This window comes from Echinops telfairi, unplaced genomic scaffold, assembly GCF_000313985.2.
Source record: "Echinops telfairi isolate 266 unplaced genomic scaffold, ASM31398v2 ScPeMD7_41;HRSCAF=154, whole genome shotgun sequence".
NCBI lineage: Eukaryota > Metazoa > Chordata > Mammalia > Afrosoricida > Tenrecidae > Echinops > Echinops telfairi.
Genome location: NW_022103939.1, coordinates 1,488,445 through 1,515,932, shown reverse-complemented (window position 1 = coordinate 1,515,932; position 27,488 = coordinate 1,488,445). Strand labels below are relative to the sequence as shown.

The 27,488-nt window shown below is 40.5% G+C and overlaps 1 protein-coding gene across 2 annotated transcripts; it reads left to right on the top strand.

Moving 5' to 3' along the window:
• The first annotated feature begins 103 nt into the window (after positions 1-103).
• LOC101662635 (tripartite motif-containing protein 5) lies at positions 104-26,521 on the top strand. Of its 2 annotated transcripts, XM_045290551.1 has the most exons (9): positions 104-178; positions 6,163-6,722; positions 8,280-8,375; positions 10,993-11,223; positions 23,089-23,111; positions 24,060-24,160; positions 24,419-24,445; positions 24,735-24,848; positions 25,279-26,521. In XM_045290551.1, exons 2-9 carry the CDS (start codon positions 6,303-6,305, stop codon positions 25,848-25,850), a joined length of 1,584 nt encoding a protein of 527 aa, XP_045146486.1. In that variant the 5' UTR covers positions 104-178; positions 6,163-6,302; the 3' UTR covers positions 25,851-26,521. The 2 variants fall into 2 exon arrangements, with proteins under 2 accessions (XP_045146486.1, XP_004717152.1); XM_004717095.2 differs by lacking the exon at positions 24,735-24,848.
• The last annotated feature ends 967 nt before the right edge of the window (positions 26,522-27,488 follow it).

Sequence of the window (27,488 nt, the reverse complement as noted above, 5' to 3'; positions counted from 1 at the left end):
CAGGAAGAATTTAAGTTTCGCTTCTCTCTGAGCTCTTCTCCTCGGGGACTCCGGCTCCTCCTTTGACGAGTCACTTCCTGACCACGCCTGCCCCTGGCCTGCACTCACCATTCCAACCTGCACTGCGCTGCACTCGGGACGGAGGGTGAGCAGACGGTTCGGTTCGTGGAGGCAAAAGGTAGGAAACTTGGAAAGGAAAAAGTTGCGTCTGTTTGGTGAGTTTTCTTTGTGGTCCGGATCCTGCTCTGAGGGAACAAAATAACTGGCAGTCTCCCTGTGCCTAGAGCCAACAAAGGGCCGATTGAGTCTGGAGAAGAGGCAGCCCTGAAACGTGAAAGCCGCGGTTCTCAACCTGTGGGTCGCGACCCCTTTGGGGGTCGAACGGCCCTTTCACAGGGGTCGCCCGATTCATAATAGTAGCAAAATGACAGTGAAGAAGTAGCAACGAAGATAATTTTATGGCTGGGGGGGTCACCAGCACATGAGGAACTGTGTGAAAGGGTGGTGGCATTAGGAAGGTTGAGAACCGCTGGTGGGAAAGGCTTGGTTTCTTTGTAGAAAACTTCACTGCTGTTGGTTCCACCGATCAGACAGAATCGAGTTGCTCCTTCGAGTTGCTGAGTCTGTTCATCTTTACAGAAACAATCTTTGCTTGATGTACAGTTTGTGGCTTCAAATCACCAACCAATCTGTGGGCAGCCCGCCTGCTTAACCCGCTGTGCTACCAGCTTCAGTCGCAGACCCTATCCCACCCCTGCCCAGGGACCATGTTTCTCCAGTCTGGGATGAGTCTTCCCCCACCCTCTTCTACTTCTGAAGCTTGGATTTTTCACTTGGCTGAGAGCAGCTGCACTAAATACTCAATAGAAACAGAAAGTGCTTTTCCACTTCCTTCCAAAACAGTCTAAGCGGCACTGCCCTGTTTTCCCCTGTGTGGCAGCCTGAGCTCCTTATCTGACCAGCAGGGTTGAGATCCTGAGAGAGAGGAAACAGGAAGCATTTTACAGGCTAATCCTCCCTCTCCTAGCTTTGTCTTTTGGGTAATGCGCTCTACAGTCTCTCAAGCCCCCAGGCCTGTCTGGGAGGAGCGCTGGGCTGAACAATGGTTAAAGAGCCAGGTTGCTAGCGAAAAGGTCAGCAGTTTGAACCCAGAAAAGTAGCTCCCAAAAAGAAAGACCTGACAATCTGCCTCTGTTAATATTTGAAACCCAAACTCGTGGTCACTGAGTCCAATCTGAGGACTCATAGCCCAGAAGGTTCTAGTCTGCCCCAACAGGGTCTCTGTGAGATGGATTCAATTCCAACTGCACGTAAAACCAGGCAAGTCTGAGAATGGTGGGCTAGGGATAAGCTATTTGCTTCCCTTTTCTGCAGTGGCTTCAGAATCACTGAAGGGATCATCTTCAGTGATATAGACAAGGAATTCTTGAATGTCGTAGCAGTATTGCATGACTCTCCAGTGTCATCGCATCATGAGAATCTCTTCTTAATTGTTAGACACAGCTGGATATTGTTTATTACATCAATTCATTACTTATCTTCTTTTACTTATAAATAAGTAAAGAAATTCATACTCTCAAAAAAGATCTTTATTTAAACCTCACTTGTAATAGCACTTTGTACCCTAATTCTTTTATTCTCTATATTCTTACAGGTACTCTCATTACATTTTTCAAGCATCCATTTTAACTCTTTACCCTGTGCCTTATACGTAGACAAATTCCATATCTGCTAAATCTTGTTTTCTCAGGGGTCTATCATTGGATCCAATGCTTAGGAGATAATTGATTGCATTACCCTTAAATATTTTTCACTTAACTTGCAAGAACAAAGCATGCTGCTAGGGTGATAATATACAGTAATTATTTACTACACATTAGAGGAAAAAAGAATGGCAAGATTATTTTGCTTATCTTATACAAGTCATCTTATCTTATACAAATGCTTCATGAATTAGACATTACGGTTGATACATTAGAGCAGGGTTCCTCAAACTATGGCCCGCAGGCCACATGTGCCCCCCCCCCGCCCCCCGACATTTATACGGTCCACCGGATGTTTTTCCTCCTTTTGTTTTTTTACTTCAAAACAAGATATGTGCAGTGTGCATAGGAATTCGTTCATAGTTTTTTTTTCAAACTATAGTCCAGCCCTCCAACAGGTCTGTGGGACAGTGAACTGTCCCCCTGTTTAAAAAGTTTGAGGACCCCTGCATTAGAGGGTTAGCAGAAAGACATCAATCATTGTGGGATTATAAAGAGACCTTTCCCTGGCTTGGTCTCCCCCAAAGATATGCCAAACATTAGAGGCTATTTGGCAGCACCCGGTGGGAGGACAGATGCTTAGAGATATCCTCCCTGAAGGCATTCAGTTGCCAGACTACTGTCTGGTCCCACCACAAGAGGAGCCCACTCCCTGCTGTTAAGGACCATGGATTACTTCTTACGGAAGATTCTCGGCCATCAGTCTGGTCCCTGTAGGTGAGGTTCACACCCTACTGTTAATGGTTTCAACAGAGAGCCAGAGAACTGGTCAAACCGCTCAATGACATCCAAAATTAAGCTGCCTCCTTAAATCTAGAAAATGCCCATCTTGTCACATGTGTACCCCAATACATCCCCCTTCCTATTGCGTGTATATCCCTAGATCATCCCCCTCCCATTACTGTATTACCTATAGTAAAACCCTTTCCTGTGACGTATGCCTTTACCTGTAATTAGGAGGCTTGCACATTGCTAAAAGATATATAAGCCTTGGTTAGCAATAAATCTCTCTTTCCTGCCCTGTACCACCAAGAGGAGCTGAGGTGAGCATGCTACCATGAAATGTGTCTGACTCCATTATTTCAATCTCTTATATCTCTCATATTTTCTATGACTTTATTATAATCTTTACTTATTATTGCTGTGCAATTGTGCCTACCGGACCTGTGATGATTTGTTAGAGGCTCCCTCCCCTGACACATCATGATTGGTAAACTAGAATCCGCCGAAAGTAGAGACCCTCGATTAGTTACACTGACATCATGGCTGCAATAATGTGCTCAAATAAACCATGACTGTGAAGATGGCAAAGCCTAGCAACATTCATTCTGTTCAAAGTCACTGTCCTATGAGTTAGAGCCAACTTAATGGCACTCAATAACACCCACCTGTAAGCTAGTCCATCCTTGATGGGTAGTGAAAAGAGAAAGCTAAAAAAAATGTAAAACAATATAGTATAAAAAAGTAATAGTTTTAAAAAGTTTTATTGGCACTTAATCCACATATCACACAATTCAATAGTTCAATCATAACAAGAAGAGTTGCACAATCATCGCCACAATCAATTTTATAACATTTTCTCCCGCCCCATGGTTAAATCACTTTTAAAATTAGTTGTATAATCACTATCAGTTCTAGAGAGTGATCCCTCCCACATACATTATTTCCTCCCCCAAACTCCTCACCCTTCTATCTCCTACTCCCACCTCTACTTCCCCTGTGAACCTTGTATCAGTTCTTATCTCTATGCCTCTACTCTTTCTGTGCTTCGCAAACTGGAAAACTTAACAGAAACAGAAAAAAATAGCATGATAAGGATAAAAAGAGATAAAAACACAAATACTGGGTAAGAAAGAAAAAGAGATAAAAACACAAATACTGGGTAAGAAAGAAAAGACCACCATAAATATTTAAAAGGCCAGGGAAGATCGCTTCTCGGCCTTTTGGGTAAGATCAAATGTAAAAGGGCAGGGAAGAAATTTTTTGACATGGAACAAGCAAGAAATGCTCCTAGACCAGGGCTCCTCAAACTTTTTAAAGAGGGGGCCACTTCACTGTCCCTCAGACCCGTTGGAGGGCCGGACTATAGTTTAAAAAAAACTATGAACAAATTCCTATGCACACAGCACATTTCTTATTTTGAAGTAAAAAAACAAACAAGGCAAAAATACCCAATGGGCTGGGTAAATGTCCCCGGCAGGCCGCCCACGGGCTGTAGTTTGACACTATTCTGATCGATAGCACCATCTATCTGCTTTCTTCACCACACTTTCCTGATGCACCCTTATCTTCAGTAATCATTTCATGAAGGTGAGTATCGAACAGGGCCATGTTATCAGAACTAACTATTCTTGGATTGGGACTAAAGTTCATTTGGGGCAAAGACTCCATCTGTTTGTTCCTGGGATATGCGTGACTCAGATTTATTTTGGCGGTCAAATTATGACAAATTCAAAACCCCATAAGTACCCCCACAACAGCAACAATCAACTAGCAGAAAACTAGAGACAAACAAACAAGAAAATTAAAGGCATGGAAACAAAAACCCCATGGAAACAGAACAGTAAATCATTGTCAATCATCCCCCTGGGGTATAAGGTGATTTGCACTTGTAGCATAATATTCCATTCACTCTGGGCACTGTAGGTGGGAGGAGACTATGCCAGTACAGTTCCACGGTGAGCCGCCACCCAGGAGTTGTTGCTCCACACAGTCCGATCTCCCCTTTGATTGAGTTCCATGTACCCTAAGCATGGGGATTGGTGCCAGGGGGAAACTTCTTGGATCAGTTCTTCCAAGTTCAAACCCCTACCCAACAAATCAAAATCTGTCATGTCTCTGTGAGGGGGCCATCGACTGAGTCACTTGATAGATGGTGATTCTGGGTCCCTTTCCATTGGACACCCACCAATCAGGGGGTTCCCCTCCAAATTCAATGACTGCCACAATCACAAGTCAGGGAAAATGGTAACAATTTTTATGGGATACATTAACAACAGTAATAGAACCAAAGGATTAGATGAAGGCAAGGAACCTATAATACCTGGTAAAGGGTTTCGACTTTCTTTCTTTAAAGCACTTTACCGGGGGCTCTTACAGCTCTTAATCACAATTCATACATCTATCCATTATATCAAGCACATTTGTACATATGTTGTGGCTTGGACAGTTTTAATAGTTCTCAGATGACGTCTCAAGGAGAAGATTATTTTGAACTGTCTTCCAGGAAGGGTTTGAAAGCTCAAACATGGAATTTTGCCCAGAGTGATCCACGAGCATTCAGAGTCCAGTGTGGGTTCCATAAGAGTGTGCGAGGAGAGAAGCAGGAAGTGGACTCAGGGAGCTGAAGTGGTGGTGGTGGTGGAGGAGGGAGAGCCAAAAAACAGGCTTCATTCTGATGGCATAGACGTGAGAAGAGGAGTGACCCATTGATAGTGCGTGACTGTCAGTGAGGAGGGTGTAGCACAAGCTGGCCTCGAGCATTGTCAAAACAATAGGCTTCACTCTGGGTGGCATGGATGGAACAAGAGGAGTGATGTCTTGGTAGTGTGTAGAGAAGGTGAGAGCTACCTGCTGGAGGCTAAAGGTAGCACAGTAATTTAAGAAAGGTCAAGGAAGGAGAGATTCCCAGAATCCCACCAAGAAACACAGGTGACCTAATTTGAAGGGAGCTAACATGAGATTTTTCTGAAGAAATTATATATTAGAAAGATATTTGATTAGGGGTAGGTTATTAAAATGGTCTTATGTTACAAAAAAATGATTGGTAATGTGTTAGCCAAAAAAGTTATCCTCTTGGCTATTAATGCTGGGCACACTGAGCCCTACGCATGAAGGAGAGGCTGAAAAGTATATTGTGGACCTGGTGGTCCAGGTATGTGGAGTGGACAACTAAGTTTATTGTGTAGTGAAAATAAGGGAAGTCATAGCAAATATGTGGCCAGTCATGAAATTGGATATGTTTTAGAGAGTGAGAGTGAATCCCTCTGATGAGAGGACTTAGAAATGGAGAGTTGAGGGTAGTATAAGAACTAGCAATATGATCGGCCTTCAAAAAGTTCATGCAGAAATGGGATTAAAAGATCATGGAATTTTCCATGGACCTTTTGAACCCCTGGTACAGGCTAACCATTTGATGCTTAGTAATGAGAAAGTGTAGAAAGCCCTGAGACATCAGTGGGTATGGTGCCTGCTTTTTATTGAAGATGTGCTTGTCATGTGAAATACCAACAGATTGATATGATTGCTAAGACTAAAGGAAAATAAGAATCCTTGAACAAAAAAGATGAAATTTGTCATGTGACAAGAATTGGGAGTAAACAATTTGAAATTATTATTCAAAGTCTTTTAAGCCCAGATGACTGAATCCTTTGTTTCTCTTCTCTTTTTCATATCATAGCATATCAGTACTGTCTGACCTTTGATTTCTACACAGCCACATCCATATTCTTGCATTTCTTAATCTGTCTTGCTCACCAGCCGAATTACAAGTAGTCTGAGCAAGAAGATCCTCCAGAGCTGCGTCAGCAGAAAATAGCAATGGCATCGGAGATCCTGGTAAACCTGTATGAAGAAGTCACCTGTCCCATCTGCCTGGAGCTCTTGACGGAACCTCTGAGCCTCGAGTGTGGCCACAGCTTCTGCCAAGCCTGCCTCACCATGAACAGCCAGAAGTCTACAATCAGCTCAGAGGACGAGAACAGCTGTCCTATGTGCCGAAGCAGATACCAGCCTAACAACCTACGTCCTAATCGACATCTGGCCAACATAGTAGCAAGATTCAGGGAGGTCAAGGAGCACACGGAGGAGGGGCAGAAACATGTCTGTGAGCGTCATGGAGAGAAACTCCTACTCTTCTGTTCAAATGATGGAGTGGTTATATGCTGGCTTTGTGAACGGTCTCAGGAACACAAAGGGCACAAAACACTGCTTGTCGAGGAGGTTGCCCAGGACTACAAGGTGAGAGGCTAGGATAGAAGATGACAATATAGAAAATGATACCTAATAGCAATCTCCACTTTCCACCTTACTTTATTTACTTTTTCATAATCTATATGAGTCTTTCTTTCAAAACACTAATGTTAGTTTTGGGAGCCTGAAGTTTTGTTTTAATTTTTAATGTGTATTCCAGCTATTTACACAATGGCTAAGCCTAGAAGGTAGACTCTTATACAGATGTGAATAAATTTGTGCCTCCTGTTGCATGGGGGATGATTTGGTGACCAGATTAAACTTTGATCAGCCCAGTTGGAGAGCAGCGGGGGAGCATGGTGAGTTAAGAGAAAAGGACTATCTTTGCTGTAGGACTGAGTTCTTTCCGAAGAACTAGAGAAATTAAGGCTATTTTTTAAAAAGCTTTTTTATTGACATAAAATTCACATACAAAATTCAGTAGTTCAATCATATTAAGAAAAGTTGTATAGTTATCACCATGATAAATTTTAGAACATTTTCTTCTTTCTTGTTCTCATTTTTATTAGCTCCTCATCCCCCCCGCCCCAACCTCCCCTACAATATCCCAAAGGAACTATTAACCAGTCACTGTCTCTATTAGTTTACCTATCCTGGATTTCGTAGAGTTCCCTTGTGGCATAGGGATTTCTCATTGGGCTGTTAACTCCAAGGTCAGTAGTTTGAAACAACCAGCTGCTCCATGGGAGAAAGATGGGGCTTTCTACTCCCATAAAGAGTTACAATCTCCAAAACTCACTAGGGACAATTCTCCGTAGTCCTATAGGGTCACTATGAGTTGGTGTGGACTTGATGGTTGTGAATGGTCATGAGAAATTCATATACAGAAAAATATCAGCCTTCAGGACTAACCAACAATGAGAGTAGCAATACCATGAGGGTAAGGGGGAACCGATCGCGATGATCACCTCAGGGGGATGAAGAACAGAAACATGGGTGAAGGGAGGCAGTAGATGGTGTAAAATATGAAAATAAAATAATTTATAAATTTTCAGGAGGGTGGAAAGGGGTAAAAAGAGGAGCTGATACCAAGGGCTCAAGTATAAAGAAAATGTTTTGGAAATGTTGATAGCAACATATGTACAAATGTGCTAGATACAATTGATGTAGGGATTGTTATAAAAGCTGTAAGAGTCCCCAATAAGAAGATTTATTTAAAATACATATATATGAAAAAAATCAACAAAAATAAAAATAAATAACAACAAAACCAAGTAAAACAGAGAAAAACCTCAATCAAAAAGAAAGCAGGAAATATTAAAATCTAGAACAAATTTAAAATGGGTCAAAAGGGAGATCAAATGATAAGGTGTTAAATTTTAACCAAATGGCATTTGTAATGATCCACTTCCCAAATAAAGTGACTTTATTTCATCACACTTCTATCCTCACGTTTTCTTCTAAGTCACAGACTCCAAGGACCAGCCTCAGAGCTTCTACAAAGCCTACTCTTCTGACAGCAGCCAGTTCTTGGTCTTGATTTATCTTCCATCTAAATAGTAAGATATCTCACAGCTTGTTTCTGGCACGGTTCTGTTTTTGTAGGTGGAACTCGAGGAGGCTCTGGCAAGGCTGAAGAAGGAGCAAGAGAAAGCTGAGGATTTGAAAAATGACATTAGAGAAGAGAAGGCTTGCTTGAAGGTAGAAGATCCCTCTTTAGCGTGTCCTGGGTGGAGTCTTTGAACTTTACTCTGTTCTTATTGGTAGGTGCCAGTGAGTCCGCTCTGAGACATAACAACTCTATGTACAAGAGAACAAAGCATAACCCAGTCCTGACACCCTCACCGTTGTTATGTTTGACCCATTGTTGTAATCAACTCTGTCAATCCACCTTGTCAAGGATCTGCCTCTTTTTCACTGCCCTTGTGCTTTTCTAGAGAATGGTCTCTCCTTATAACCGATAACTTCCAAAGTACGTGAAATTAAATATAGCCATCTTTGCTTCTAAGGAGCATTCTGAGTATACTTTTTCCAAGACAGATTTGTTTGTTCTATTGGCAGTCTGTGGTCCTTTCCATAGTCTTTGTCAGAACCATAATCCAGATGCACCCCTTCTTCGTTTTGCCTCTTTAGTCCCTAATATTGAGTCTCGATGAAATGCGTGTGATTACTCCTCTTCATCTAGGAGCATTTGTGATAAGTACTTAATTGCATGGCTATTAACTGAAAAGTCGGCCATTTGTGCCCACCAGTCACTCTGCAGGAGAAAGTATCTGAGTATCTGTCCTTGTAGAGATTATAGGAAATTCTAGAAGGCCTATGCCAGATTCAGAAGAGGACATGGAACAAGGGATATCATTGCTGATGTCAGATAGAACTTGGCTGAAAGCAGAGAATACGAGAAAGATGTTTACTTGTGCTTTATTGACTATGCAAAGCAATTCAACTGTGTGGACCATCATAAACGATGGGTAACTTGGAGAAGAATGAGAATTCAAGAACACTCGGTTGTACTGATGTGGAACTTGTACATGGATCAAGAGGCAGTTTTGCAAACAGAACTATGTGTATGTCAAGGTTGCACCCTCTCATCTTGCTTACTCAATCTGTGTGCTGAGCAAATCTTCAGAGAAGCTGGTTTATCTGAAGAAGAATGTGGCATCAGGAGTAGAGGAAGGCTTGTTAATAACCTGAGATATGCAGATGATAGAACCTTGTTTGCTGAAAGTAAGGATCCCTTGAAGCATATGCTGATGAAGATCAAGGATTGCAGCCTTCAGTACGGATTACTACTCAATGTCAACAAGACCAAAAGCCTCACAACTGGACCAAAAGTAACATCATGGTAAACTGAGAAAAGATTGAAGTTGTCAAGGATTTTGTCTTGCTTGGACCCAAAATCAATGCTCACAGAAGCAGCAGTCAAGAGATCAAATGACGCATTGCATTGGGTAAATCTGGTGCACAAGACTTCTTTAAAGTTTTGAAAAGCAAGGTTTCTTTGAGGACTCAGGTGTGCCTGCCCCAAGCCATGGTGTTTTCAATCGCCTTATATCCATGTGAAAGTTGGTCACTGAATAAGGAAGATCAGAGAAGAAATGATGTATTTGAACTATGGTGTTGACAAAGAATAGGGACAGTACTATGGACTGCCAAAGGAGTCAGTAGGTAAGTCTTGAAAGAAGTACAGCCAGAATGCACCTTAGAAACCAGATGGGAGATTTGACCTCCTATGCTTTGGATAAGTTATCAGGAGAGACCCGTCCTTGAGAAGAACATCATGCTTGGTAAATTGGAGGGTGCAGCAAAAAGAGAGGAAGGTTTTGGATGAGATGGATTTATACAATGGCCTTAAACAGGAGAACAATTGTGAGGATCTTGTAGGACCAGGTGTTATTCATGAGGTCCCTCTGAGTCAGAGCTAACTCAACTGCACCTAACAGCACAAACTGTAGTGTGGAAGCCCAGGGAATGCTCTGTCCATGACTGTTAAACTGTGCAGAGACCCCTGAGGGTGTCATGAGTTAGGCACTGAGCTACTTCCCATAAGATTGGTGATTTGTACTCACTAGCTACTTGGAGGGAGAAAGCCTCAGGAACATTTGAAGCCTCAGGAACCCAAGGAGGTAGTTCTACTCTGTTCTGTAGGGTTGATAGAGAAGGAATTCACTGGATGGCAGACAGCGAGTCACCCTGTGAGGTTGTGATTCTTCTGAGGGAGACATGACTGTGTTCAACAGCAGTCTGAAAGCTAAACCTCACCTGGGTGTTTCATTTTGGCTTAGCGTGGGCCTCAGGAAAGCTGGACAGTAGTCATTGTTTTGGAGTATGAGGGGGGAAAGCATAAAACAGAACTCATGAATTGTTCCCTGTTTCCATCTCTCTACAAAGAAAATAATTCTAGAAGAACATCAACCCCATAGGAATGATCATGTCTCCTTTACTTTCCTATTTATACACCATGTCCAAGCTGAAGGTAATCCGGGGTTGTGGTGGGATACACATTGAAGTGCTAATCTCAAGGTCAGCAATATGAATCCACCAGCTACTCCTAGGGAGAAGGATCAGGCTGTTTTCTCCCATAAAGGTATAGTCCCAGAAACCCAAGGGATAAATACTACTTGGTCTTTCGGGTCACTGTAAGCCAGAATTGACTTGCTGCAGTGGAATCCTAGCTAAATCTTGGGAAAGAACAGCAGAAAACAGTGCCGTCTTCATTCATACAAAGGAAAATAGGCATCTTCCTGACTTCCATACCCTTGCAAAGTAAGCCCTCTGCCAAATTGATTTACTACCTCTCTGTTTCTCCTCCTTGAAGAGTCAGATACAGACTGAAATAACTACTGTCCAAAAGGAATTTAATCGCCTGAGAGTTATCTTGGACAGTGAGGAGCAGAAGGAGCTACAAAAGCTGCAGAAAGAGGAGGAGGATTGTCTGCAGAAACTAGATAAGGGTGAGCAGGAACTGGTCCAGCAGAGCCAGTTGGTGGGAAACCTCATTTCAGATATGGAGCGTCGACTGGAAGCATCAACAGTAGAGATGCTGCAGGTAAGTCAGGAGGTTCTTACCACATCTGAGATTCGGGGAAAATGCAGACTTCAGTTTTCCTCTCTTCTCTGGAAATAGTTTTTTTCCCTGGTTATAGTCCCCAAACATTATGGGCCTCACAATGCCCCTCAGACGGTAAGAATTTCAGAGGGTAAGAATAACTGAATATTGAAGGAAAGCCCAATTATCTTTGAATTATGCGGGGCAGTACTTACATTTGACTTGGAGGAAAGATCTGCTGAATCTGGTGCTATGCACTGAGTGGATTGTCAGCGATCTTGTTTGGAATATTTGGCAGGTCTGCCTTCATGCCACTGAGTCACAGATAAACAAACGTCCTTTGGGTTTCAAAAGGTGCTTCGTTTTTCCTTCCTCCCTTTTATACACATAAAACGAATTGGGATTCATCCTGTCTTCTATTTCAAAATTTTTAAAAATTTACGATTTATGCTATTTCTTCTTTACTATTCAATTGAATTATTTGTTTTGTTATTTTGCGGACTAAATGTGTGGTATCTGACCTCCCAAATGGCATCATTGCTAATGGCTGTTGACTTTAAGAAAAACTGGGGGGGGGAAATTGTACTTCTTTTTTTTTTTTTTAAATCAATTTATTGGGGCTCATACAATTCATCACAATACATAGATCAATTGTGTAGAGCACATCTATACATTTGTTGCCATCATCATTCCCAAAATTCGCTTGCCTCTTGGGTTCCCAGAATCAGCTCATTTTCCTTTCCCCCCCCTCCCCTTCCCTTCCTCTGCCCCCCGTCCTCCATGCACCCTTGATAATTTATAAATTATTATTATCTCTTATATTACACTGCCCGGCGTCTCCCTTCACCTACCCCTCTGTTGCCCATCCCCCAGAGAGGAGGAGGGTATTGTACTTCTAAAGCCTGAATTTAGTACCTTTTGAAAGCCTGGTGTCAGTATAACTTTGACTAACCATTCAACACAAATATTAGTTATACTCAATCAGTATGAGGTAACCGGGCATCGGCTCATTCTTCATGGATTTGTCTTTGAGTTCAGACCATTTTTTTTAATGCCATGGTTTTTCATCTCTGCTGGATAATTTCAGCTTTGTATGCATACAGGTGCATCCTCCGCATTGACCAGTATCGTGTGGGTGGCTTGATCCTTTCCCATTCATCTCTGTAAATGTACACAGGTTCAAATCAAATTATGTTTGTTCTTGACTACAGCGATAGAAGAATTTTTGAGCCACCCCACCCCGCTGCCTCTGAGATTGCCATCACTCACACCAATATGTATGGGTGTCTCTTTTCAGTGTGCCAGGGAAGCTGCCTATCCGATCCATTGCCTTCCCCATCGCAAGAGAATCTCTTTATTATCTAAATTAGAAAGGAGGCAGATGGATGTAGCCTCAAGTCAAAACACCAACTATTATCACTGATTTTATCAGAAATTCAAATTTTCAATAGTTCATGCTTCTTAGATTGTATATGCTTCAAAGTGTTGACATGGTTGCGGTTGTCAATTTGTCTATATAGGACATTTTTAGTTAAGTCTGCTGATCCCACTGAGCCAAACATGGAATATTCTTAACCGGTCACATTCTTTGTTGGCCTTTTTGTCATTGACACTTTTTGAAACCCTCTCATATTTAAATGAACAAGATGATTCTTTTTCATTATTTCCCCTCCCTGCAATGGGTCCATGGATATAATTTATTTCGTACATTATCTTTAAATTTGCCTTTTCCGTAATGTCATATACAAAGGGGTTTTAAAAAGCTTGTGGAAAAATTCCATTATTTACAAACTTTTTATAACCCCTCATATGTGGAATCATATATATGTAGTATGTATGTAGCTCTTTTGTACTTGCTTCCCTTACTTTCCAATATGCAATTAAAGTTCTTCCATTTCTTTTTAGCTTAATAGCTCCTAACCTTTTTATCACTGAATAATATTCCATTATATAACATACCACAGCACCTAGGGAGTGCGCCACGGAGTGGTTCAGTACTAACTGAAAGGTTGGTGGTTTGAACTTCTTAGTCATTCCAAGAAACAAAAAGACTTGGCAATCACTCCCATTAAGACGTCAGCTAAGAAAATCCCATGAAGCAGTTCTACTGTCATCTTGAGCAGCTTTTGAGTCAGAATAGGTTCAATAGCATACAAGAACACAGCAATGAGGGATGTACCTTGACTTGTTTATCCACTCATCGATGAATGAGTTTCTTTTTTTCTTTTTACCATTTTCTTGGCACATAATTCATATATCATACAATTCAATATTTCAATCATATCAAGAATTGTGCAATCATTACTCCAATTTTAGAACTTTTTACCCCATGGTTAAATCCTTTTAAAATGAGTTCTGTAAACACCATCAGTTATACACTGTTTGCTCCCCAAACTCCTTCACTTTCCCTATTTCCTAGCCCCCACTCCCACCTCCCCTATAAACCCTTGCATCAGTTCGTGTCTCTATGCATCTACTCCTTTTGTGCTTCACAAACTGGAAAACCCAACAGAAACAAAATAAAGTGGTAATGATAAAATAATAATACAAAGATAAAAATCAAATAATGAGTAAAAAAGAAAAGACCACTATCAGTATTTAAAAAGCCAGGGATGAAATTTTTGTCATGAAACAAGCAAGAAATGCACATAGAAGAATTTCTAGTTGGGTCAAGAAGAAGGCCGACTGACCAAGTATCAAGTTTAATCCAACATAATCATGACTAGACTGGTCTCTATCTGATAGTAACGCTGTTTTAAACCCTTGCTTGTGGCTAGAGGGGAACCTCTAGGGGTTTAATCTGACTAGAAACTTGGCAGATGGGTTTTGGGTTCACACTGTCTTCCATAGACTTCTACGAATTTGGTATTCATAATTTTGGTTCTGATACTTTTCCCTTCATCATATTGAATTTTGTTATTGTCATCTTTGGATCACACAAGCTGGTAGACTTCTTCCATGAGGACGTAGTTGACTCCTTGCTTCATTGGCTGCTTGTTTGAATACAAGACTTTAGGGGCCCAGACACTATTCTTATTGATAGCTGGGCACCATCTGCTCTCTTTACCAAGCTTTATTGTAGCACCCTTCAGTGGTTATTTCATTAAGGTGACTATGGAGCAGGACCATGTTATCAGAACTACCTGTTCTTGGATTGGGGCTAGAGTTAAATGGGGGTCCAGAATCCATCTGCTTGTCTTTGGGATATGCATGACTGAGGGTTACTTTGGCTGTCGTATTATGACAAAATCAAAACCCCATAAGACCAACAATCCCAACAACAGCAACAAACCAACTAGCAGAACACTAGGGGCAAATAAACAAACAACAGGCAAACTAAAGCCGGGAAAACAAAAACCAACAGAGACAGCAAAGTAAAACATTGTCAATCATCCCCCTGGGGTCTAACGCAATTTCACTGGTAGCATCATCAAGTGTTCCAGTGACACAGCACTCTGGACACTGTCAGCAGAAGGAGTACAGCTCCACTGTGAGCTGCATCCCAGGAGTTGTTGCTCCACACAGTCCCATCTCCCATGCCGTTGAGCTCTCTTTACCCTAAACTTGGGGATTGGTGCCAGGGAGAAACTTCCTGGATCAGTTCTTCTAAGTTCAGATTCATGCCCAATAGATCAAAACCTGTCATGTCACTGCAAGAGGGCATCAAGGTACTGAATACATGGTGACTCTGAGCCCCTTTCCATTGGATTCCCACCAAACTGGGGTTCCCCTCAATGTCTAAGGATCACCATTTCCACAGGTCCAGGTAGTCATTCTCTACTTTCTCTCCCATCCGAGTACCCCAGTCCTCAGTACAAGGGAAGAGTCGCCTTTGAGGCAAGGATCAGTTCATTATGCCAGCCCTCTATGTTAAGTCCTTCAGGTGTAGCCCCTGGCTTATGCCAGGCTGCTCTTCAGTGTCCATGAAGAGTAAAAAACGTTCTATTTCTAACCAAGCAATTATGAGTAGAGTAAGTTTGAATTAATTACAAGTAAAGCTGCTATAAATATTATTTTCAGGTTTTGTGTAGACGTACATATTTAACTCCTTGGTTTATACCTAAGACCACGATTCCTGATTTGTATGTTGTAACTATATTTTGTTTCAATAACACATTGAGAACTGCAATAACATATCAAGAAACTACAAACTGCATCCACGTTTCTGTTGTCCGTCCCCCAGGGAGGGGGTTATATGTAGATCCTTGTAATCGGTTTCCCCTTTCTATCCCATCTTCCCTCCCCACTCCTGGTATTGCCACTCACACCACTGGTCTTGAAGGGTTCATCTGTCCAGGATTCCCTGTGTTTCCAGTTCCTATCTGTACCAGTGTACATCCTCTGGTCTAGCCTGATTTGTAAGGTAGAATTGGGATCATGATAGTTGGGGGGAGGAAGCATTTAGGAACTAGAGGAAAGTTGTATGTTTCATCGTTGCTGCACTGCAACCTGACTGACTTTAGCCATTTTTTAATTGTTAAATGTATAATACGCCTCTTTTTAATGTGTTTTATTAATCATGTTTTGGTGTTGCTTTTTGAAAAGGAAAAATAAAATTTGATAAGCCTATAATATGAGTTGGCTGTAGTATTTTCCATTCCCACTTGCAACGGTTTAAGAATACTTGTTGCTCCATCTCCTCACTGGAATTTGATATTTTCAGTGTTTGGGGTTTTAGCCATTTTAGTAGGTATGTAGTGACACTTGTCCAGGGAGCTTTGGCAGTGTAGTGGTTATGTGTTGATCTGCTAACAGGTCAGCAGCTTTAAACCACCAATGCTCCTCAAGAGAAAGATGGACTCTGTACTCCCTTAAAGAGTCACAGTCTCAGAAACTCACAGGCACAGTTCTTCTCCGTCCTATAGGGTCACAGTGAGGCAGCATCAACTCAATGGCAGTGAGTCTTTGGGTTTTGGGTGGCATTTGTTGTTTTGATTTGTAATTCCTTACAACTATGTGATCATAAGTTTTCAGTGGCTAATCCCTCAGAAGTGGACAGCTTATCCCTTCTTCCCAATCTAGTCTTAATCTGGAAGCTTAGCTGAAACCTGTTTATCTGGAATGATTCTGCTCATATTTGAAACACTGGTGGAATAGCTTCCAGAATCACCATAACACAGACTACGACTAACTGATCAATGAATCAAGTCGAAGGTGCACTGAAAGCATCAGTAAAATACAAAGCTCCAGGAATTGATGGGATACTAACAGAAATGTTTCAACAAGCTTTTGCAGCACTGGAAGCTCTCACTAGTTAAGTAAAACAGTAAGAGGAAGTGCACATCTGTCTTCTCTCTTGCCACAACGAAGGGGTTAGACATGCTTTCACCCTCCAACCGTCTTTACCTTCTTCTAATTGAAATCCTATTCACTCCTCCCACGGCGCTCTATGTCTGAGCTGGGTTCAATAATTCATTGCAATGGCCCCACAGAACACAAGGCAATACTCACAATTAAGGTATGTTTATTAGGGAAGTCAATAGGTTACCACAAACAAGGATCAGAAAACATCAAGGATGCAGTCATTGTCCACAGCAACACCTCAACCAAGTCTCTTGCCAGTCCTCAGCCTCTCAGTCATGATATGCGTTGGCCTATGTATCCAAGGACAAGAAAGCCTTGTCTGTTGCTCTGCCTCACAGTCCCGTAGTTTTAGCGCTGCTCATCTCTTCTGTCTCATGGTTTCCTGGCCTTGGCCTACATTCTTGACCTGACTCCTTTGCTCTGTCCCATAGCCTCTGTGCTGGAGCCTCTTGGCCTCAGCCACTTCAGAAAGAAATCTTGAAAGCACTCCTTTGCCAATGGTCCTGAGATTTCTCTTCTCCAAGATGGCTTTTGTAGACAGAAGAATGACTTTGAGATGTGGATTTAGTCTTTCAACAGATCATATCCCCAAGGAAACAAAGGTTGTAACCGGTTCACATCTTCTACTAAATTAAAGTCTTAATCCCACCATTAATCCTATCTATAGTACAGCAAAGAACTCACTTTAAAATGGAATTATAGCCACAGGAATAGAGTCCAGAATTATAATACATCACATAAGAATTATGGTTAGAAAGGCTATATTAACTGAGTACATCTCACTAGTCTAAGCTCCCTGGCCAACCACTAGAAGAGATCCATATTTGTGTCCATTCCAAAAAATGTGAGCCTACAGAATGCAGAAATTATCAAACTGTGTCATTAGGGTCGCTGTGAGTCAGCATCAACTCAGTGGCAATGAGTTTGGTTTTGATTATCATTATTATGACATACAAGTACACTTTTGTTTATGATAATTTTAAAATGGCTCCATCAGTGCATCATTAGGGAGCTATCAGATAGTCAAATCAGGAGAGGATGTAGAACTGGGGATGTCATTGTTGATATCATTAATCTTGATTGAACACAGACAATATTAGTAGTTTACTTCTGTTTTATTGACTATGCAAAGGCATTTGACTGTATGGATCATAATAAACCAAAGATAACATCGAGACGAATAAGATTTAAGAACACTTCACTCTGTTCAGGGATAAAATAGACCAAGAGGCCATCCAATGAATAGAATAGAATATTGCTTGGTTTAAAATCAGGAAAGGTATACTTCAGGGATGTATCCTTTCAGTATATTTATTCAACCTGTCTGCTGAGAAAATCATCAGAAATTGGACAATACGAAGAAGACTGGCAGGATTAGAAGATGGCTTATTAACAACCTAAAATATGCAGGTGGTAGAACATTGCTTGAAAGCATAAAGAACTTGAAGCTCTTCCTCATGAAGATCAGTGACTTTGACTTTGAAGACAATTTGAAACTCAATGTAAAGAAAACTAAAACCCTCTCAAGGGAGCCAACAGGTAGCATAATAAATGGAGAAAAGATTGATGTTGTCAAGAATTTTATTTTGTTTGGATCAATAAGCAGTGCTCATTGAAACAGCAGTCAAGAAATTTCATTGGCCATATCTGCTGCACAAAACCTCTTTTAATTGTCAGAGACCACTTTGAAAACTAGCATGTGCATGACCGAAGCCATGATATTTTAAATATTTTCATATCCGTGTGAAAACTGGACAATTAATAAGGGAATCTGCAGAAGAATGGATGAAATTGAATTATGGTGTTCAAGAAAGAATGTTGAAAATATCATGGACTGCCAGAAGAGCAAACAAATCTGCTTAGGAGAAGTATACCCAAAATGCTCCTTAAAAGGGTGGATGGTAAGACTCACACACTTTGGACATGTTAGCAGGAAGATCCAGGCCCTGGGGAAAGACATTATACTTGTGGTAGTTACATACTCTGTTAATTCGAGACTTAGGAGTGGAGGGGTGGAGCCCAGCCTGTAAATCATGTCGCAGCTTGATGACCTCATTTGGAGACACTAAGGAGATAAATACCTCGCTGGAGGTGGGACACGCACTCACTCCTTGCGAGACATGCTTGCTGACAAGACACTGGAGCTGAAGGAACCACATAGAGACTTCTGCCAGCGCTAAGATGCCTCTACCTCCACGGAATCCACCAGATTTTCCACCCACTGGCCTTGATCTCTCTGCATTCGGCATCATTGCATGTGCCGCATGAGTCTGAAGAGGACTTTATAGACTAGTACTGGACATGTGTTGCTAATACTGGACTTATGGACTGGACTGGGCTGAGATTCTTCCTTAATGTACAATTGCTCTTGTTTATAAAGCTCTTTCTTATACACATATGAGTTTCTATGAATTTGTTTCTCTAGCCAACCCAGACTAACACACTTGTTAAATCAAAGGTCTTTGAAAAAGAAGACCCTCAATTAGATGGATTGCCACAGTGGCAGCAACTATAGGCTCAAACAGAACAATACTTCAGAGTGTGTTACAGGACTGAGCAGTGTTTTCTGGTGTACACACATTGTGTACAACAGAATCAACTCAATGACACATAATAATAGCAAGGACATAGAAGGTTGATCAATTTTTCATGTTTATTTGCCATGTGTATATCCTCTCAGATGTCTCTTCAAGCATTTTGCCATTTAGCAAATAAGATTTTCTTCTTTTTAAATTGTTGCATTTTAGGAGTTCTTTGTTTTGTTTTGAATACAAATCCTTTATGTTTTTAAAGTGTGGTTTTTTCTACTCTATAGCTGAAAAAAAAATAAATCTAGATACAGTCCATACACATATCACAAAAATTAACTGCATACTGAATCACAGATCTAAATACAAAACTTTTTTGTAAAACAACAAGGGATAAAATCTAGATACTGAAATTTTAAATAAGACCAAGCACGGTTCATGAAAGAAAAAAATTGCTAAGTTGAGCATAATTAAAATTAAGAATAAATTTCCTGTGGAAAACATAGTTAGCCTAGTTTTTGATTCTATGAAAACTTGAGCATACCGTAAGGAACCTTAGTATATTGGTACATACCTGTCCAAGTAAATGCAACATTGTTGGTGACAATCAAGAAAGCTAGATAGGTAAAATAAGTCAAGATGTCAACTATGATTGTCAGGCTTTGTGTTTGGGCAGCAATCCCTAAAGATATGATCTGACTTAATGTAATCAACTCCATGATGAAATCCGTGAAGAACTGGCAGTTATCAGTCAAGTTACACATTGATTTGCCAATTGAAAGTTTGGCAGCTTGAAAGCATTAGCCACTCCTTAGGAGAAAGGTGAGGCTTTCTACTCCTCCTGTAAGCCTTTACGGTCTTGGAAGTCGACAGGGACAGTTCTACATTGTCCTGTATAGTTTCTATGCGTCAGACATTGACTGGATGGCAGGGAATTTTTTTTTATAGGTGCCTTGATCATAGCCCTGATGCCACTGGAGAGGAGCTTCCTCAGAGGTGTGGCAGAGTCTCACGGAAGCAGACTCTCTGGGCAGCCTGTCTCTTCTTGCTGGGCTGGCCCATGCTCCTGATTCTTTGGACTTAGCCACCATATTGCCTGCTAACCCTGGGAGCCTGCCAGTTGACCTGCCGAACTTGGATTCATTCAGCTTTGGTACCACAGACTTACCTGCTGATATCCATGTGATCTTCAGCTTTGTCTTCCTGCTTCCTGCTTCATCAGGAAAATTCCGGCAAATTATTCAGGCAACTTAGGAAAACATCTGAGCCACAGATTTGAATTAGACTGGATTTAACTGCTTCCACAACTGTGAGAGCAACTTTTTAATATAAATTTATTTATGTACATAGATGTCTTGATAGAAATGTGTATCTACATAGGTATATATATCTATATCAAGAAAGTGGCTTGATATAAATATATATGGATATAGATGTATATCAAATATATGTATATATTTGCATATGTATATAATATATATAAAACCACAGCCAGACTCACTGCCATTGAGCCAATTCTGACTCTGACTCATAACAATTCTATAGAACAGTGTAGATCTGCCCCTATAGGTTTTCAATTTGTAACTCTTTATGGGAGTAGAAAGGCTCATCTTTAATAGACATACACACACACATGCACACACACACACACACACACACACACACACGCACCCACATATGCCACTGGTTTTGCATATCTTGAGAATCCAGCCAAATGTAGTTACTAATCTGAGCTGATAGTGATTAGAATTTAGGATAAATATTTGAATCCTTAGGACAATAAGCAGATTTGGTAACATTATGGACTGTGGAATTTATGAGAGATACAGCATGGTTATTTACCCATAATTTCAGTGTTAGATCCCCTGAATTTTCTAGTCCCTCTAGCTCCTTCACTACTAAATATATTAGTCTGAATTTAAAGGACAAATATGAGGGGAAAAACCCAGAGAATTGGAATTATCAACATATACATGTTATGCTGATTGTGGTGAAGTAAATGAGGTCACTCGTATTGTGCAGACATCTATACAAATATATTTGCTTACTTGTTAGTCTCAGCAAGAACCATGTAAGTTTTCCTGTACTGTTATTATTAATCTCTCTTCTATGGTTCTTCAAAGATTAATATGTTATTCTGTTTTCTGTGCCATTGAGCCAATTTTGACTCATAGTGACCCATTGGCACAGAGAAGAACTTCGCTTTGGTTTTCATAGACTGAAATTTTTTTAAGCGTTTTATTAGGGCCTCATACAACTCTTATCACAATCCATACATACATTAATTGTGTAAAGCACATTTGTACATTCATTGCCCTCATCATTCTCAAAACATTTGCTATCCACTTAAGCCCCTGGCACCAGCTCCTCATTTTTTCCCCTCCCTCCCCACTCCCTCCTCCCTCATGAACCCTTGATAATTTATTATTTTGTCATATCTTGCCCTGTCTGTCGTCTCCCTTCACCCACTTTGTGTTGTCCATCCACCAGGGAGGAGGTCACATGTAGATTCTTGTAATAGGTTACCCCTTTCCAATCCACCCTCCCTCTGCCCTCCCAGTATCACCACTCACAGCACTGGTCCTGAAGGGATCATCAGTCCTGGATTCCCTGTGTTTCCAGTTCCTATCTGTACCAGTGTACATCCTCTGGTCTAGCCAGACTTGCAAGGTAGAATTGGGATCATTATGGTGTGTGTGTGTGTGTGTGTGTGTGTGTGTGTGTGTGTGTGTGAAGCATTTAGGAACTAGAGGAAAGTTGTATGTTTCATCCTTGCTACATCGCACCCTGACTGGCTCGTCTTCTCCCTGAGACCCTTCTGTAAGAGGATGTCCAGTGGGTCCAGTGGCCTACAAATGGGCTTTGGGTCTCCACTCCACACTTCCCCCTTCATTCACTATGATAAGATTTTTTTGTTCTGATGATGCCTAATACCTGATCCCTTCAACACCTCATGATCACACAGGCTGGTGTGCTTCTTCCATGTGGGCTTTGCTGCTTCTGAGCTAGAGCCGCTTGTTTACCTTCAAGCCTTTAAGACCACAGACGCTATATCTTTTGATAGCCAGGCACCATCAGCTTTCTTTGCCAGGCTGAAACTTTTATGGGAGCAAATTACCAGATTTTTTCTCCCATGGACTAGCTGGTGGGTTCAAACCATCAAATCTTCTATTAGCAGCTGAGTGTTAAAAAGCATTGTACCAGCAAGAATCTAAACCTAGTGAAATGCTTAGTAAAAAATAGTGTGTCCCTTCACCCACTTTTCTGTTGTCCGCCCCCCAGGGAAGAGGTCACATGTAGATCCCTGTAATCAGTTCCCCCTTTCCAACCCACTCTCCCTCTACGCTCCCAGTATCACCACTCACACCACTGGTGCTGAAGGGATCATCCACCCTGGATTTCCTATGTTTCCAGTTCCTATGTATACCAATGTACACTCTGGCTCATGAGGGAGGGGGGAGGGGGGAGGGAGGGGAAAAAAAGAGGACCCGATGCTAGGGACTTAAGTGGAGAGCAAACGTTTTGAGAATGATAAGGGCAATGAATGTACAAATATGCTTTACACAATTGATGTATGTATGGGTTGTGATAAGAGCCCCTAATAAAACTATTAAAAAATAAATTAATTAAATTAAATCAAAAAATAAATTTCATTATTGAAAAAAAAGAATAGTGTGTGTTCTCAATAAATTAAAGAACGATGTATTTTTGAAGTCATTTCCTTTGGGGTACCATATGACTTTAGAAAAAAGAAAGAATGATGGGCCTTTTGTTTTCCTTGTAAATGTAGTCTGCCCAAGCTTCTCCATGTATTTCTATAATTGCCAAAACTAGTTTGACGTTTTAAATAGCTTGACAACCTCTCATAAGTCCTTATTGGTGGTCAGCTAGCATCTTCCCTGTATTTATTGACTGTCATTCTAGGGCCGGTTTTCTATTTCTATACCATCAGGGGTTTATGGGTGTGAGATAAACTGTTATGAATTAGAAGGACCTATCACTTTTTTATTCAATTTTTCTCCTCTCTCCATAGGATGTAAATGGCATTATGCAAAGGTATGTTTGCGTGACCAGGGCTGATCCCTTTGTACTGTGAAGAGAGGTTTGTGATGAGGAAATTCACCTAATGGTCAAATAAGATAAAAAATCTTCTAATGAGAAAATTAAGGTGCAGTTTTATTTACATTTTCTTTTACAAATCAATGAGTGATTCATAACTATTGAAAATAGATCATATACTATAAAGAATTTCTGTGGTAGGAGTCACAATGTTCAGCCAGTATAGATCATAGGAATAAGATACTATATTCTCCAACCCCTATGAGTTCATTCATTTTTATTACCTTCTATCATTGCACTGAATTTTGGTTCTTAAAATTCACTAGTATTAAAAAAAAATTCACTAGTATGTTCCTGTATTTCTCTTTAGATTTTCATCAGCAGACACCAGTCTAGATCTTGACAAAAGTAGTCTGGGGCACCTCTTTTAGAAACCTACCAGGAAAGGTGGCCCTCTTTTGTCAAATAATGCACAGACTGAAGGAATCTAAAATAGGATGTCCACACTTCATCTGTTTTAGATCACAAAGAAAGAAATTCTATAATCTCACATTCTGACCATTTTCCCGAGTACTCACACCCATTGCAATGGCTTGTCCTTTCATTAAATTATATTTTGTAGAGGCATGCAAGTATTGGATTTTTTAAAAAGCCAGTGTGTCATGTAAACTCATCTGTTTTGTTGAAGTTCGAGGCTGAGGGTTTGATTATTTCATTTTAGAAGAAAGAACTACACTACTGAGAAGTCGACCTTTCTAAGGTCGACAAAAATTGATAAGTTATATAGAACACATGTCTTCTCAATTTAGTATCACTTCTCTCCCCTCTTCCCTCAGAATCTTCTGGGAAGAGGTCTCTAGAGCCTCAATTGGGTGGAGGAGAAAGGCAGTGGTATTGAATGGACATAAGGTCAGAGGTAAATTTGTCAATTTTTTTCTTTCCTAGGAGTATAAACTTGAACATGAGGAGGTCAAAACCTTCTCCCAAGAAACGAAGGGGTGTATTCAAAGCTCCAGATCTGAGTGGGATGTTTCAAAGTTTTAGAGGTGAGGAGAGCCTATTATAGAATGTTGGTGTCAGGTTCTTGTTGCTGCGGGGGCTAAACCAAGACCTAGTGCCAAGGAGATGAAGAAGGAGAGATATCATGGTGTGGTACTATTTAAAGAGGAGTGGCCAGGGGTCCATTTATCTCAATCTTAATTTCATTATTTCATCATAGTCCTCGCTCAATCTGGAGAGAAAATTGATTTCATTGCCAATTCTTTGTTTTATATTCAGTATCATCATCTCTTTTATCATTTCAGAGCTGACAGATGTGCAATGCTACTGGGGTAAGGAGACATCACAGTATCTTCAAATCACCTATTTTTACAAGGTTTTCTAATTGTGTGTTCTCTAGTGATCTCACCCTTTGGTAACCCTGGGCCCTTGTCCAGTATGCACCAACATGCTACTCTTCCCCAGCATCCTACGTCTCCCTGTGACTCCCAAACCTCCCCTGTTCTTTTTAATATTCCCTGCATCCTCCTCCCCCAAGACCCGTCCCCGCCTCAAACCATCTGTCCCATTGCTTTCTTATAAATATACTTTGTGTGTTTCTACAATATAATTGTCTTACAGTAAACATGACACTGGAACGAATAAGGCCTCACTCAGGTATTGCCATTTCTGAGAATGGAATACAAGCAAGACTTACACAAACAGTATTTGTTCAACCTGAGAATATCAATAATGGTGATTATCTTTTCATGAACTTCCTTTTATTGAAGAAAGGAAATGTTATTGGGATATGGATGTTTCTAAGAAAACTGTGTAGGTGGTGGGGGGGGGGCGAGGAGGAAGGGGGAAAATGAAGAGCTGATACCAAGGGCTCAAGTAGAAAGCAAATGCTTTGAGAATGATGATGGCAACAAATGTACAAATGTGCATGACACAATGGATGGATGGATGGATTTTGTTAAGAGTTGTACTAGCCCCCAATAAAATGATTTTTAAAAAAGGAAAACTGTCCAGGTTCTTGGGGAATACAATATCATTTCACTAATGTTCTACCTCTTGCTATAAGAAATGAGTTTCTCTAGTTCTTTTCAAGGTAATAATAGTTATCTCATAATGTCCCAAATAAAACCACTTCATATCTTTCTATCCTGTCATTGTTTTACAGTTTTCAGGACATCTATAAGAACCAAGACAGGTCAGCAAACTGCTTCAAGTGGATTACCAGGAGGACGATTGATCATTGAAGACTTAAGTTGTAATATCAACAATGATTATGCTCTCAGAGGCTCTCTGAATATCAACTCGGGAAAACATTACTGGGAAGTGGATCTAAGTAGGAAAACTGCATGGGCCTTGGGGGTATACTATGTCAAAAATCCTGATGTCAAGATGCAAAACTTTGATGTTAATCAATTTGAAGATTGTTGGTTTCAACGTAGACATCAGTCTCAACATGGCTACTGGGGTATAAGGCTTAGTAATCCATCTAAGTATATTGTTTTTGAGAACTCTTATCACCGTAATCCCTGGCATTCAATTCTATGTCTAAATGTTCCTCCCTGTCGTGTTGGAGTTTTTCTAGACTATGAACGGGGCACAATCTCATTTTTCAATGTCTCAAACCATGGGTTCCTCATCTACAAATTCTCTAATCTTAGCTTCTCTCAGATTGTTTGTCCTTACTTCAATCTAATGAATTGTGCAGTTCCCATGTCCCTCTGCTCACCAGGCTCCTGAATAATTTTACACCCTCTTTCCCTGTGCTCATTTCCTACAACAGAATCCTCTGCCACCATTCTGATGTTCTTGGCCTTTCCCTTTTTCATTGTCAAGTGTCCTTGCCTCATCCACAGAATGTACAAAGCAAACATTGTGCAAATGTACAGCCACAGAATGTACAAAGCAAAAAATATTGTGCAAAAACACTCAAAAAAACCATAACTTCTCTGTTTGGGAGCAGATCCTGAAACTTTTTCTTTCTTATTTATAAACAAAAATGACAAATTCTTCTAAAAGTAAGAATAGGATTGAGTTATTACCTCCACCAACTCTTTCTGCCCTCATTTTCCATGTCACTGAGAGAAGGCAAAGCTTGTCAATAAATCATAGACTGTTTGTAGGGATTATTCCCTAAATGATGAGTCCTAGGGATGTTAGTGGAGAAAAAAGCACAAATAATATATGTAGCAGAAGTGTAAGTTTTGTGACCAGAATCAATTTAAATGGTCTCTCTCTATACTAGCTCTGAAACTTTGAGTAAGATGCTTAAGTGGCTGGACTTATTTTCTAAAAATCATTTGGTGAGAAAAGCTGTATTTAATGCTTAAAAAAATCAATGTAAAAATGTCAATATTAGTAGTAGAGAAAACCCGTTTGTATCAGCTTAATAATAAATATGTTTCTGCTTACTCCTGAGAAATGAAATCTCGTGCTTTTATCCTGTGCAACAGTTTATGTGTAAACAACAAATGAAGTCCCATTTTTGTGTTCTGAAGCACCACCTCAGTATACATGCGTTTATTACAAATAAAATTGCTCAAGTAGGTCTCTTGATCAGTGGATGATGGCAGATGTTTTCTCAGCAATAAACTTGTTTTAATCTCATTAGGGCACCTTCAAAAATAAGGTCCAATCAAAACAGGGGCTTCTTTTTCTTTTTAAATCATTTTATTGGGGGCTTGTACAACTCTTATCACAATCCATGCATACATTTATTGTATCAAGCACATTTGTACATTTGTTGCCTTCATCATTCTCAAAACATTTGCTTTCTACTTGAGCCCTTGATATCAGCTCCTAATTTTTCCCCTCCCTCCTCACTCCCCTTCCCTCATGAACTCTTGATAATTTATAAATTGTTATTTTGTCATATCTTACATCGTCTGACATCTCCCTTCACCCACTTTTCTGTTGTCCATTCCCCAGGGAGGAGGTTATATGTAGATCCTTGTAATCAGTTCCCCTTTCCATCCCACCCTCCATCCACCCTCCCAGTATCGCCACTCTCACCACTGGTCCTGAAGGGATCATCTGTCTCCAAACAGTGGCTTCTGAAGGGATCTAGGATTAGTTAAATTCAAGACAAAGAGGCCAAAAATTAATAAATCATTTTATTGGGAGCTCTTACATATATTGTAACAATCCATACATCCATTATATCATGCGGAAATGTACAAATGCTGCTATCAGCAATTTCAAAACATTATCTATAGTCTTGAGTTCTTTGATATCAGCTCCTCTTTCTTCTCTGTCTCTACCACCCTAAAAAACCCTTAATATATAATGTATTGTTATTTTTGTTTATACATATCTTGCATTACCCATTCTATCCCTTCACCTACAATCCTGGTATTCATTCCCTCGAGCTGGGTTATT